Source organism: Brachycentrus maculatus, unplaced genomic scaffold (genome assembly GCF_059751285.1).
Source record: "Brachycentrus maculatus isolate JH-2025_06_01 unplaced genomic scaffold, ASM5975128v1 h1tg000055l, whole genome shotgun sequence".
NCBI lineage: Eukaryota > Metazoa > Arthropoda > Insecta > Trichoptera > Brachycentridae > Brachycentrus > Brachycentrus maculatus.
In genome coordinates, this window is record NW_028280809.1 from 5,987,638 (window position 1) to 6,002,800 (window position 15,163).

At 31.5% G+C, this 15,163-nt stretch overlaps 1 protein-coding gene across 4 annotated transcripts in view; it reads right to left on the reverse strand.

Moving 5' to 3' along the window:
* Positions 1 to 1,580: 1,580 nt before the first annotated feature.
* Positions 1,581 to 15,163, reverse strand: part of LOC148311953 (uncharacterized) — a 31,186-nt gene continuing 17,603 nt past the window's right edge. For 2 of the 4 annotated variants that reach the window (XM_088278252.1, XM_088278253.1), the window contains exons 3-6: positions 7,898 to 7,979; positions 5,508 to 7,702; positions 4,738 to 4,789; positions 1,581 to 2,427 (exon numbers count right to left, since the gene is read on the reverse strand). In XM_088278252.1, the coding sequence (XP_088134378.1) occupies positions 4,777 to 4,789; positions 5,508 to 7,702; positions 7,898 to 7,979 (2,290 nt within the window). In that variant the 3' untranslated portion in view covers positions 1,581 to 2,427; positions 4,738 to 4,776. The remainder of the gene's footprint in view (positions 2,428 to 4,737; positions 4,790 to 5,507; positions 7,703 to 7,897; positions 7,980 to 15,163) is intronic. The other 2 variants (XM_088278254.1, XM_088278251.1) reach the window with 2 other exon arrangements.

Here is a 15,163-nt window from a genome sequence, read left to right on the forward strand (position 1 = left end):
CATGTGGCAATTGGGCGTTAAAAAGTGCTTCGTTCGTCCCTTAAGGGTACGTTACGACCAGAGTTCCTTTATTTAGAGGCCATCCCTTTTATTTATAAATTATCTCTGACATGCACCGTAGCGGGTACGCCAAGTTGAAGTGACGAGCGGAGGATAGAATAGGGTAGATACTGACCGTGAAACGCGCAAACCAACCATCACACAGATTGTAACCCATGAAAATAAATAAAATATGTTAAAAATGTGAATAAATAAATTTCAAATACTTTTGCAGTGTTTTATTGACTTTTCTCAGCTAATAATTATTTAAATTTTAAATAATTACAACATATTCATTTCACAAATAAACAATGAGTCATATATTATACTTATTTTAGTGTAAAGATAAAAATAAACATTTGAAGAATTGATTAAATAAAACTGTTAATAATACTCTTAGGTTTACAATACACGAATCACAAAAAGCTGAAGCATTTTCCTTAAAATATACACATTTTAATAAATAATATATATTTAAAATAAAATAAACTTTATTTATAAAAAATAATATAAATACTATTGTTAGTAAGTTATTATAAACTTATCTTTTAAGTAGTCCGTTAATAATATTAAAATTATTATAGTTATAGTTTTAACAGAAAAATCGGTAATTTAAAGATATATGAAGTATCATAATCAAAAGATCATAAAATATTAACGTTGTAGAATTAAAATGTGTGTAGAGTACCTATTTCTGTGTAGTTTTCATATTAAAATATTATAGTTTAATGAACATAAAACCTGGTTTTGCTCATTTTAGAGTTTCGCAAAATATTTAGAATTTCAAAAAGCTTCAGTCGCCAAACAAGTTTGAGAGCCGCCGTTCTAGTAGAACGATTTCTCTTGATCGATTTACCCTGATTTTCTGAATGGAGAAGGGTGAAAAACTTCCTCAATAAATTTATTTGCTTTCGTATGATTGGCCATAGTCAATACTTTTTACAATTCCCTCATAAAAATATTCGTTAGTAAAAATACAATGTTTAAAATCAGTAACTTTGAAATTAATTTCAGGGGAAAATAGATCATTAGGGATATATTTTCGATTTTAATCAGAATATGAAATATGAAAAAAATCATTCTTCATTTGAATTCTTGGTCTTCTGAGTGATTTAAAAACAATATTTTTGAAAATATTCCACTTCAATTATTATTGAAACAATGGATTTATAACTTTCTTCCCAAATTTTTGTTTCTATAGATATTTAATATTTTTATTAAAATATTTATCAGTAGGTACATCGAACGATTAGTAATATAAAGATAAGTTACCAAAAGTTTCATTTTCTTAATTCTACATAAAAAATAAACATTTTATGATAAAAAGCAAAATCGTTACTTCAAGTTTATGAAATTGACTAGATTCTCACGTCCGCAAAATAGTTTTAAAATAAATATAAATCAACAAAAATATTTTTAATTCAATCACAACACTCCAACACAAAATTTTCAATAAAATAAAATTATATAAAAAAAATCACAACTTAAAATTATTACATACTAGGAACCGTTAATTAATGAAATAAAAAAATATGTCCCGATTTTTTTTATATTTTGTACAGATTACTTTATTTGCAAGTATTTCCCAAATTTATTAGAATGAAAAAGATATAATCATAATCCATTTAACAATACAATTTTTTTTTTAGATTTGACATTTTTATTTAAGTTTTACTTTATAAATACCACTATTTCTTAAAATCTTTTTCAACACGTGTTTCGATGGTTTCCTATATATTTTTTTAAAATATGTTCCACATACGGTGTTAGACCGTATGTAGAACTTAGTATAAATTTTAGAGTTGTGTCCTTATAACGGTTGAAAGTTGAAGACTTTTTTAGATGTTAATTAGCTGAAACTATGGGATACTCATATTTTAAAATGATTTTTGATTTTTCTTTAACGAATTCTGTCAACACGTATAAATATTTATAACTCCCTTTTATAATTTCAAAAATACTCCTAAAAATTGATCAAACGACCTTTCAAGTCATGCTCAATTGCGATCTCTTCTTGATATAAAAAAAACTTTAACACATCGAACACTAAATTGTCAGTGCAAACCTTGGTTATATCTATATGCTAACTAAACGATAATTGACACGAGTACAAATTAATAAAATATGTATTTTGAAACAAAAATACTCAATTCGTCAATATGAAACCGTCGGAATACTAAAGTATATTATTACTTAAATCAGAGTTAGTGTATGATATCTAAACATTTTATTGTCTAGAGAAATGTTAATTATAAATCTGAATATCCTTGAGATTCCTCTAAGTCCTGCATGGCGTCAGATTCCTGGGTCCCGGTGATGGTTTGAAGGACTCTGAACGACCTGGATTGCCGAGGAGGTCCTTCAACATTCACTTTGTGGTATACTATTCTGCAAGGAGAAAATTCACTTATCAATTTGTTTTAACCTAAACATATATCTTTCGAAAAATGATTCACATTTGGTTTTGACTAAAAACGGTAATGCGTGGATGTGCTTCGATTTTTAAATATTATTTTGTCGTAGGTTCTTAGTTGAATTGAAAGTAAAGAAAATTTAGGCTTATTGGTTTGAAAATGTAAATTAATCTCGTCAGTAATATTTAAAATATTAATTACTGACGTAATAACATTTAATTATTTACAAATAAAATCAACATAACAAAGCAATAAACGAAAACAAAAATAAAATAATTCTAAAATAAAAACAACAAAACGCAAATACTTATACAGTATATACATGAAAATATTTATTTAAAAAGGTGAATTAGTTATGTAGGCACTCCTCTATTAAATTTTATATAAATAATTCGTAGAGTACAGTTGATTGTCTTTTTATAAAAATAATGTGTTGAAAATCATGTGAATAGATTTTAGATTTTAGAGAATTTGACCAATATACGTTAATTTCTCAATGTGTTTTTAATACATTGCAAATTATAAAAAATATGTTCATACTTTACTTCTAATATACGTTATAATATATGTTATATTTTATTATCGAACATTTTGTAAAACTCATTGTCAAGACAATGTAGAGATATTTATTATACTTAACAATAATCCTTTCAATGTTAAAAACCATAAATGTATAAAGTTTCATTTTATTATTTTTTTGAGAAAAAGAACCTGATTTATAAGTATTTAAATACTCATATCGCTCAGTTCTTTCAACAACGTCGTATTCCACAAATCGTCAATTATCAGCTGTGCATATTTTCAACTTAATATTTACCCGCTACAGGGCAGAAAGTGTTGTTTTTACATTTTGAAGAAAATGTATTGTTTAATAATTTTTTAAATATACTAAATATTTTTCAAATGGAGAAAAAACATTCAGGTTTTACCTAAACAGATCTGTTGCACAGTAAAAAGTTGAATGAGTGGCTTGATATTTATTTGAAATATATTTAATTATATTTTTAACCTTTAAAAACTGATCTCTTGAAAAATCAAGTTTTTTGATTTATGACGTTGTTGAAAGGAGTGAGCGATATAACAGCAAAACAATAATTCAAATATTTTCATGCATTGGAAGACTTGTGTGACAAATATTTTTTAAAGATTTTTTTACATCACATGAAGCATATTTTTAATAAGCTTGGGTATCTATCAAAAAGCAACGAATAAAAACAACGCAAACATTTTAATAAGCTAGCTTTTACCATTCATTTAACCCTAATTAAAAAAATCGAGTTGGTTGGTATAATATTTTGTTTATTGATTCGGCAGAGGTAATATCTATACATCTTTATTTAAGTTTTATTTGGTATATACTGCTATTTCTATTAATCTATGGTGACATTTGCTTCAAAGCATTTAGCCTCATTTTCAAATCACTAATCGTGTTTGGTAATGATGCATAATGCATCGATGTACGGGTTATAGATTTATAAAAATAGTTGTACTTATCAAGTAATATGAATTCAAATAAAAGTATATTGTAAACAAAAAGCATTACAAAATATATGTATGCATATATTATTCACGTATTTTTCTATATCTATATAGAAAAATATGTAAACATTACTCAGAAAGCAATACTATTATGCTATTCTAGTAATAAAATATTTTAAATGCATTTTAAATACATAAAATACATGATGGAAATGATAAAATTGAATTAAAAGTATTCTTTTTTTAAACAAAAACTGCCGTGATTATTTTAAAAAAAAACTTTACATTAAAAAATATTGTTATGTGTTCACCCAGTAAAAATTTAAAATTACTTTAGTAACATGCACATGAAACAAAACACACGTCGTCAGATTAATATTTCTACCACAAAAATATGCTCTACCGTAAAAAATGTTAAATATAGATTTAGGTAAAATTTGTAAATGATTTCTGAAAATGTTTGATGGTTTGTTTGATTTTTTTAACGTTATGAACTGAATGAAAAAAGAGATATTTTTATAATTCAGAGCAATGAACTTATATCACTTCATCAATGAAATTCTTTAAGAAATTATAAAAAGAATCGCATTTTTTGTGAATGTTCCACCGGAAAAAATCATAAAGATTTATCTTCATATTTATATTGGAATTGGAGAAAATTGTATGAATGAAAAGAATTTGTGTGAATTGAGTTAAGAATGTGCGAAGGCTTTTACATTCCCTATGTTTTTGTTGTTGAAAAAGCGGCTATGCTGTAAGCATTTTTTTCTAAAAGCTGTGGAAATTAGACAATTAATCAAAACACCTCTCGCGGGATGATTCAGGAACCGGTTTATTCAGGCCATCAATTTCGTCTGCTGAAAGAGGAAACACATCATCCATTAGGGTAACGACATTCGCGGGTGATAAGATGAATTAAAATCATATAAATATAATTAGCAAACGACAATTCACCATAAAAAACACTCAAATTACTGACGCTCGATGTTAATTTAGTGAAAGTGCAGGAGGACATTGAGAGGAACGGTTGACAAACACATAAACATATTTTATTTTATTAAATATTTATATCATTTATTTATGATACTACCTGTTGTGTTCACATTATTCTAATAAATGTTATCAGATAAAAATAATGTAGCAAATTAACTAATATTCACGCCGCTGTCCGCTGGAGTAGGCAGAGAGAATAGAATGCCAAAACAATCTGTCTTTGCAAACAATCTTCGCCCCTTCTACATTCATGCATCTCGGACATACCCGCCTATTTTCTATCCTAAATTTTCCTCAGTCTTACTATGCTTCTATTACCAATCACATTTGCCTCATAAATTTGTTTTACTTTTCTCTCTTCACACATTCGATTCACATGCCCAAACCATTTCAATATACATTTCTTATATAAAAATATTAAAGCTTTATTAATTTCAATTTAATATTCAATATTTTTATATTGCTAACCATCACCAACAAGTTTTCTGGTCATCCCCTTAAATTAGATTTGATATATTTTAACTACATGTAAGTATATTTTGTTTCTTTTAATTTATAATAAAATCACTTGATAATAATTACCTAGGAGTCGTAGCTACAGGACTAGATGGTTCCATTTGGATCGGAATAATTCTCGTTTTTGGTTGTGTTCCTGAAGGGGTTTCTTGTCGCAACGGGCTGCCAGGTGTAGCGCCTTCCATCTTCATTATTTGCGGAGATAACACCCTGGATATGTGCTGTTGAGGCTGGTGCATTTGTGGTTTGGTTTGCTGTATTGATTTATTAGGTTGCGGTTGTTGCATCGAAATTTGTGGTTGGCCCTGTTGGATGACTTGTGGTTGGCCGCGCTGTCCTTGCTGGTTCATGTCAATTATTATCCTCAGCTGAGGCTGTTGCTGATTTCTCCCTTGTACACCTTGCTTTCCCGGTGCACCTCCAAATGTAATATTATTATTTCCTAAAATTTCCTGTTTCGACATTTCCACCTGCACTGGAATTATTCTCCCGGGACTGTCGCATATCCTTACATTCTGTATAATCTGATCTGCTGAAGACGGCATCGAGGGAACTTTTCCAGACTGAGCACGGGGCAGTGTTTCGAACCTTCTGTTATCTGTGACCCATGGTGGTTGGGGATCGGAACTTTGCGGAGAGTGTTGGAAACTTTCACGGGGAAGACTTTTTCTATTATCTAACGTCCTCTGGCCCCATGGAGACTGAGGGGAATTATCTGTTTGATCAAACGAATCTCTGGGTACACTTTTTCTACTTTCTGACCTTTGACACCATGGTGGTGGGGGTGTTGATTTGTTAACAGCATTCTGGCCACGTACCCATGGAAGATTTTCTTTGGGACTCTCGACCAATTTGACAGGCGTGCCAGGATCTTGGCCACCTTCGATTTGAGAGTCATTTGGATTTCTCATATTTCGCGGTTTAACAGGAATAGTCATGTGTGTTTGATATCGAACTTCTTCCGATTCGGGACCCATATTATTAGAAAATTTATTGTTTTGTTTCGGAGGACTAGGTGACTTGACATATGCAGGACTCGACGCTTGTTGAATATACGAAGGACTTCTCGATTGAGTATTGTTCATAACTTGAATGTTTGTACCCATTGGAGACATCGGGTGAGAATTCGGGGACATTGGCTGCTGTTGCCTCCAAGGTGGATTCGCTTGCGTTTCAATATAAGGCGATTGATTCTGACTTCTCATTGATTGCGATGGTGATTTCGGTTGCTGAGCTTGTGTTGGCCTTGCCTCTATTTGGATTGGAGTAATTCTATACTCTTCATTGTACGGTGATTGCGCCGGAGATCTTACATTATTTTGCATAGGCGAATTCCTCACATCTTTTTTCCACGGACTTGCCGGGCTGGAAATTGGCGTGCCAGATTTCATGCTACTTTGAGATTCGCAGCTAGGAGATATTGTTTGATTGCTGCTAGTGCTTGTTGTGGATGAGCCATTAGAGTATGGTGATTCTTTTCCCCAAGGGGAAGGGCTTAGATTAAACTGAGAGTCCTGACGCTGTAATGAAATTTTTGTCGGAGATTGACTCTGTTGCATGTTTGGAACGGGTGAATAATTATTACTTTGAACTGGGGTAGGATACTTCGGTTCGGGTTTCCATACAGGACTATCCGATTTATTTTGCTGTGGTAAATTATTTTCATATCGAGAAGAAATTTGAGGTGATGGTTGGTTGTAGTTTTGTTGAGGCATGTGTTGAGGCGATTGTGGAGAGAATTGTGGATGTGAAGGTTGAGGAGCCTGTTGAGAAAATTGCTGAGGCGGGGCTCTCCTCATTTGTGGTGCAACTGGACTGGGTGTCGCGGACTTCTCAACGAATTTCGGTATAGATCCTTGCTGTAGTTTTCCCGCTTCTTCCGATTCCCAATGATAAGGGCTATTGGTTTTGCGCAACATGCCTATTGGGTTATCCGGGATGACAATTTCTGGCCGTTCTCCGTCGGCAGGTTGTTTACAAGGTTTGGTGACGTTGATAACTAGCGGTGGGGGTGGCGGTGGTCCCGGGGGAGGGGGTGGTGGAGGAGCTGGTCCTCCGTTGACACTAGGTTGCCTGAAGTATGCCGGGTTTTCTTGATCATCGTGCTGCTGCTGTTGTTTATTAAGCCTCCTGGCCATGCTTGGAGTTTTGATCTGTGACAAGTCTAAGCCTCCCGGAGTGTAGGTAAAAGGCTTTTTGTCTTTCGTCATCATTGCGTTTTGTACGCACGCTGGTGGCTCCGGTCCTCGGGATTGGAAATTCTGAAAATAGATATTGACTCAGTTTATATTAAATAATTTAAAAATAAAACAGTTTGCATTTTAAACTCCGTTTTAATTATAGATGTGCGGAATACGGATTTATGAGAGCGGTTTTATTTTAGTGCTATAAACAAGAAAATAAGTAAACTTCTGGAAGGAAATGTTTTTCATATTAAACATAGATAAGCTACTTACATCTCCGTGGTTATTTTTGAAGCTAGGAATTCTTCCGGAATGGAGGCCCATCATAGGTGGAGGAGGAGGGGCCCCACCTTGGCTGAAAAATTAAATAAATTCATCATTAAAGAAGTGAAAGTTTGCTGAAATATTTTAAAACTTAGGAAAGAAATATGAAAACATTTTTTTGAATAATAACAATCATAATAAATCTTAATCTTTTTGTTTAATAAATTTTCAATTCTGAAATTAAAAGTAAAAAAAGGTTTTTATAAAACTTATGTTATTTTTTCTTTTGATGCTGTTTTTCAACCTTTCAATCTACTTATCATAATTATTTTATTCGTGAGAAAATATCCCTTTTTAGAGCGAAACAGACACCATTGTCACAAAGTATGTAAAATGTAAAAAGCTGATTCAGTAAATTATATGTGTGTATTTATATATATATATTTATATATTTATATATATATATATATATATATATATATATATATATATATATATATATATATATATATATATATATATATATATATATATATATATATATATATATATATATATATATATATATATATATATATATATATATATATATATATATATATATATATATATATATATATATATATATATATATATATATATATATATATATATATATATATATATATATATATATATATATATATATATATTTATGTTTATATATATAAATATATATATATGTATATATATATATATATATATATATTTATATATATAAACATAAATATATATATATATATATATATATATATATATATATATATATATATATATATTTATTTAAATATACATATATATATATATATATATATATATATATATATATATATATATATATATATATATATATATATATATATATATATATATATATATATATATATATATATATATATACACGGTTGCGCAAAATTAATTATCCAATTTTGTTTTTAAATAAGTTTTATAAAAATGATTTTGATAAGTGAAAATCTTTATTTCGACCTTTATATTTTTTCTGTTAAGTGGAAAATATTATATTCATCAAGTGGCTGCCGGCAGTGTTGATATACAATTACGCCCGTTCAATCAATCTGTTTATATAGGTACTGCAACTGTCTAGTTTACAAATGTCAAATATGATTGACGTACCACGCCATTCGCAAAAATTATAACATCTTCCGATAGGGTGATTAATTTTACGCCACCCTGTATAAATGTACACATTAAAAGTTTAATTTTTTTATCAACATTTATGAGTGTGTCTAAATCCTTGTTCAGAAATAAAAGGGTCTCGACTACACTGAATATGCTAGATTTATGATATCGCTCACTACTTTCAAGAACGTCATAAATCTAAATTCGACAATTTCCAGTTGTGCATGTTTTCGGAATGCCCAGGAAATGTACTATATCCCAGCTAAAGAGGCATATTTTTAACTTAATATTTACCCGCTACAGGGCAGAAAGTGTTATTTTTGCATTTTAAAGAAAAGGTATTGTTTAATGATATTTTTAAATATACTAAATATATTTTTTAAATATACTATATATATGGATAAAAAACATTCAGGTTTTACCTCAAAAGATCAGTTGCACCGTAAATAGCTCAATAAGTGGCTTGATATTTATTTTTAATACATTGTATTATATTTTTAAACTTTAAAAACGTTCTCCTGAAAAAATTATTTATCACGTTCTTGAAAGGAGTGAGCGATATGTAGAAGTCCAAAAATTTAAAAATTGTGATTGTCAATCATGGGTAGAATGGTGAATGTTACACGTGTAAAGAGTGATCGCTTAACCAGTCAATGATAGGTCGTAAGCATTGTAAATACCTAGAACCATATTTTTCTCGATCTATGTTGAGATGTCACAAGTTTTCCTAAGATGAAGAACCAGTGCATCTGAAATTCTATCATCTTTTTCGTCAACGTGTTCATGGTAGGGTGATGCAAATGCTGGCCATGGTGACTCACTTCATTGTGCCATTTGTATCGATCTGTGCATTCTGCGCGCGCGAAGTTCAGCAGAAAGAGTGTGTGGGTCATCAGCTATAAATACCCCCCGAATCTCGTGGAACTAGCGGTGTTAGCACCGACTCGTCAACATTCCACGGAGATTACGAATCGCGGGTAAATCGAGCAAAGTCGTTGGCAAAATGTGATGCCAAGATTTCTGAGGCAACGCATGGATAAATATTTTGGTAATGCCACATATCACTATTGCGAAGCAACGTCTTGATCGCTTTGATTTACACCAAGGTGAGAAGGAAAACGGAGGAGAAAAGTTTTTGATAATGTTGAAAAAAATATTAATATAATAATTAAAGCTGACTGAGAGAATGGGTGAAGATTGGGTGTTTGCAAATTTATGAAGCAAGTGTAGTTTGAAATAGAAGCAGAATAAGACCGATGAAAACTTGGCGTGATCAGGTATGTCAAATAATTGTCAGGTCAGTAGTCGAAATAATAAGAGGGGCGGATTTGTATGAGGAGGTGCACGAATGTGGAATAGGCGAAGAATGTTTGCAAAGACAGAGTGGTGTGGCGTTTCATTCACTCTTTGTTCAGATGGAAGAAATAATAGTAAAACAAATTTTAAGAGGCCGATTAGGTTGGTAATAGAAACAGAAGAATACCGATGAAAACTTGGCGCGATCAAGTATTTAAAACACTTGAAAGTGGTCAAGGCAGGAGTCGCAATAATCTGTGGGAAGGGATACATTAATATGGAAGTGGGGAAGATTTTTTTGAAATACATATTGGTGCAGCGTTGTATTTTTTCTGCCTACCCTTGCAGCGAAGCGGCGTGATTGTAAGTTAGGTAGTAAGTTATATTCTCGAACTGAAATTTTGGATTAATATTATCGTAAACTACAAGTCCCAAATGGAGTTTTTTATTGCATTTTATTTTACTAATGCTTTCATTTTTTAAAATATATTTTGGCTAATAAGTACATTTTTTTCTGGACACAAAACTCGGGTTTCTCATCACAAATGTATCGGAAAATATGTTTAAATCCCTCCCTTCTAAAATTGGATTTTATGGGTCACGATAGTACGTGTGGGACGGTTCGATGTGTCAAATGTATTAGCCTCATTTCATCCATTTCCTTACTACGGATATACGATAGATAAGGCAAGGCATTTATATTTAAATAAATATTTTTTATTTCTTTTCCACACGAGACTTGCACCTTCTCCAACTTATTTATTTTGGATTTTGTCCAAAATCGTTTCTGCTAGTTATTATTAGATATTAAATGTCGCTTTCTAAATTCTATATTGTTCTTTATTTCTTCCAATTTATCGGTATGCAAATCAAACCCTTACAATGAAATTAAAAGTCTCGTTATGATCTATCTTCATTGTGTAGTGGTAAACACATTTGACTACCATGCTGGATGTCCCGGGTTTGACTTCCAGATTGGTCCAGGTAAAGAGTGATCGCCTTGTTTCATATAATAGGCTACGGATAAGGGTTAGAAGTATTAGTAGGGTGAGAGGGTATACACTATTTACTTCAAATGTCTTATTAAATTGTTGGGCAATATATCTAAAATAAAACAAAGTTATTGGATAGAATTCTACTTTTATTTACATATTATCAAAACCAAAGAGTGTTTTATAATGTCTTAACGAGACGAAACGCGTCACATATTATCATATATATGTAAATAAAAGTAGAATTCAATCCAATAACCTTGTTTATTTTTTGATATATTACCCAAAAATTTAAAATGGAATTCTACCAACTGTCTGCAGTTACAATAAATAAGGTCTTATTAGTTTATATAAGCCCCTGCATCTGTAGTGTAATGGTCAACACGGTCGGCTACAGTTCTGGAGGTCCCGGGTTCGATTCCCAGGGGGGAGTAAAATAAATATAATTGATTTTTTCACTCTCATATGTATTCAATATCACCCTGGACTGGTACCTGAACGGGAGGGCTGATCACCTTTCCTTCATGTATTAACGATCAAGATGACACTGCGTTTATATGATGCAGTGCCCTATGCACCATTGGGGTGCGGATAAGAGTTTAACAAAGTTTACATTATATTTTGTTTCCATTTTCTTGATGTTCATGTTTGTAAATAAATATATTGTATATACAACACGTTAAATTCATTATACGGCCTATTTTTTGGTATGCAACCCCGAGTACTCTAACCAATTCTACCATTCTTCTTATTTACCTAATCTGCCCCCTTCATTTACTTTCTTATACAGTCATTCACCTTGTGTTACCTCATTTAGGTCACCTGTATCCTTACAAAAAAATCTCTAAATACACACACATACTGCAAGGGTTTAAACATTATCATTTAAAGTAAACATTCCGTACTTAACTTTTGTTGTTGGTGATAATGCTTTAACTAAAACAAAAACCCTTGGTGTCAATTCAATTCCACCCCATAAAGGGGAAAATATTGAATTTAATTTAAATACAACAATGTTGCCCTTTTTGGTGTAAAGTACCTACACATTTGATTCTCAACCCAAATGTACCATAACTTTATTACTCGAAACCGCAAAATTTAATTCCATCGAAATGTACCCTCGTCGATAATCACAAAGTTTTTTTTTGTTATTTTAAATCGGTAGTGCAAATGCAAAGGGGTACATCTGTCAAATTTTTCATTTTATAAGTTTGTTCCACAAAATGTCTAAAAAAAACTAACTAACTAACTAACCATCACGCCGCTTCCCGCAGGGGTAGGCAGAGAGAATAGAGCGCCACACCACTCTGTCCTTGCAAACATTCTTCGCCTCTTCCACGTTCATGCATCTCCTCATACGTACTCGCCGATTGTTACGACTCCTAACCTGACCACTTTCAAGTATTTGGCATACCTGATCGTGCCATGTTTTTCTCGGTCTTCCTCTGCTTCTTTTCCCGCTAACATTCGCCTCATAAATTTGTTTTACCGTTCTTTCCTCACTCATTCGTTCTACATGTCCAAACCGTCTCAACACACCTTTCTTAATTTTATCGATAATGCTTATCTCAGCTTTGCATTCCTTCCTTATTTCACTATTCGTACATCTATCATACATCGTTTTGATCGATTTATCGTACATCTTTTTCGTCTCGTACATCTTTTTCGAATCGTTTTATCGTACATCTATCATACATCGTCTAAAAAAATGTATTTCATAATCTGGCAAAAGGATATAGCTTTAGTTGCAATACTCATTTAGTTTTATTAAGATATGTACATATAGAAATGCATAAAACAAATGAGTTATTTAATTTCACAAGTTTGTTTTTACTCTCCTGTAAAATTCGGTCTGAGACAGATATACCCCTTTGCCTTTACACTACCGAAATATGCCTATACATTTTGCCGTGCAAACGCAGTTGACTATTTCGAAATTGCTCTACGGAGAGGAGTTAACACGGAAATGGATTCAATGTAAAAGGCCATGTCGATACTGGGAAATAAATTAATTAAATGCTTTCATAGGATTTTAAAGCACAGTTTATATTGTTATTGTATTTGTTGGGTAATATATCCAAAATTAAACAAGGTTTATTTGGTTGAATGCTACATTTATTTATGTATATTTTAATACGTGACGCGTTTCGTCTTCTTAGGACATTATCAAACACTCCCAACAATTCAATATGGAATTCTACCAACTGTCTGTAGTTACAATAAATTGTATTTGTATTGGATAAATTTTGTAAGTGGTAAAAAAACAGTATAATGATGACCATTATAAAAATAATTGCATGTTTTTTTTTATATAATGAAATGATTTCTCAGACGAATGTGTGGCAAAACGACATTTGATAGATGTAGGAATGATGAAATAAGGAATGAATGCAAGGCTGAGATAAGCATTATCGATAAAATTAAGAAAGGTGTGTTGAGATAGTTTGGACATGTGGAACGTATGAGTGAGGAAAGAACGGTTAAACAAATTTACGAGGCGAATGTAGTTGGAAAAAGAAGCAGAGGAAGACCGAAAAAAACTTGGTACAATCAGGTATGTCAAATACTTGAAAGCGGCCGAGCCAAGAGTCGTAATAATCGTCGGGTATGTATGAAGAGATGCATGAATGTAGAAGAGGGGAAGAAGAAAGATAGAGTGGTGTGGCGCTCGATCCTCTCTGCCTACCCCTGCGGGGAAGCAGTGTGATGGTTAGTTATTTAGTTAGAATATTTCCTTCCGAAGTAGAAAATTAATAATAAAAATAATTGAAGTCGGAATAATCGATAGAACGTATCATAATTTTCATTAAACCCAGATAATATTAAACGATATTGAATTTTTCGCCTAAAACACCGTTTTTGTATTGAAGAAACAAGTTTGTCTTGAAAATAAAAATAGTTTTTAAAAAAAGTGTTATTGAATGGTAGGGAGTTAAAAAGAAATTCAATATTATTCTTTCCATATAATATATTATTATAAAAAATGTGCGTGGACACATGCCTAGCTCCTTGCCCAGTCGGTCGCGTACTGAACTGTATATTTGCGAATATATCCTTAAGAAAACCTCTTAAAATATTCAAGGAATTGGTAAGGAGGTGGTATTGTTTCTTTACCCTTATGGCTTTTGATTTATGTTACTCAAATTGACGAATTGTTTTTCACATACGTGATTCGTATAGAGAATGTCGTTGGCGCACTGCGAATACTGACCATTTCAAAAATACTTGAATTGGGATTTTGTGTTCAGAAAAAAATGTAGTTGACTAAGAATATTTGCGTAATTCTGAAACAGAATTTTAGTTTGAATAATTCAAATGTAACGTTGTTTTAAAATCACAATAAATGTTTTATAATAACTTAATTATAATATCTACCGGTTAGCTTTGAAACTGGTAGACATTATGATTAAGTTATAATAAAATATTTAAAGTGATTTAAAAACAAAGTTACATTTTAATTATAACGTGGAAAATCACAAAGTTAGTGCTTCAAATTTAAATTACATTTTAGCTTGAAATTCACTCAACTCATAGGGTTTCTAATCATTTAAATGAACGTATGTCAAAATAACACGTATTGCCTTGGTTGCTATTTGCAGTATGTTCACAATATACATATATCTGTAGAATATCAATCACAGAACATGACCACTATCCCTCGATCACAATTAATGGTCATCATTAATCATTGACTCGCTCACAACTGACAACCATCTTGCCCTTCAATCGGCATTTGCATTCGGACAAGTGATACTCCCTGAAGGGCCATTATTAGGAAATGTCCCCTGCACTGATGCACTTTATTATA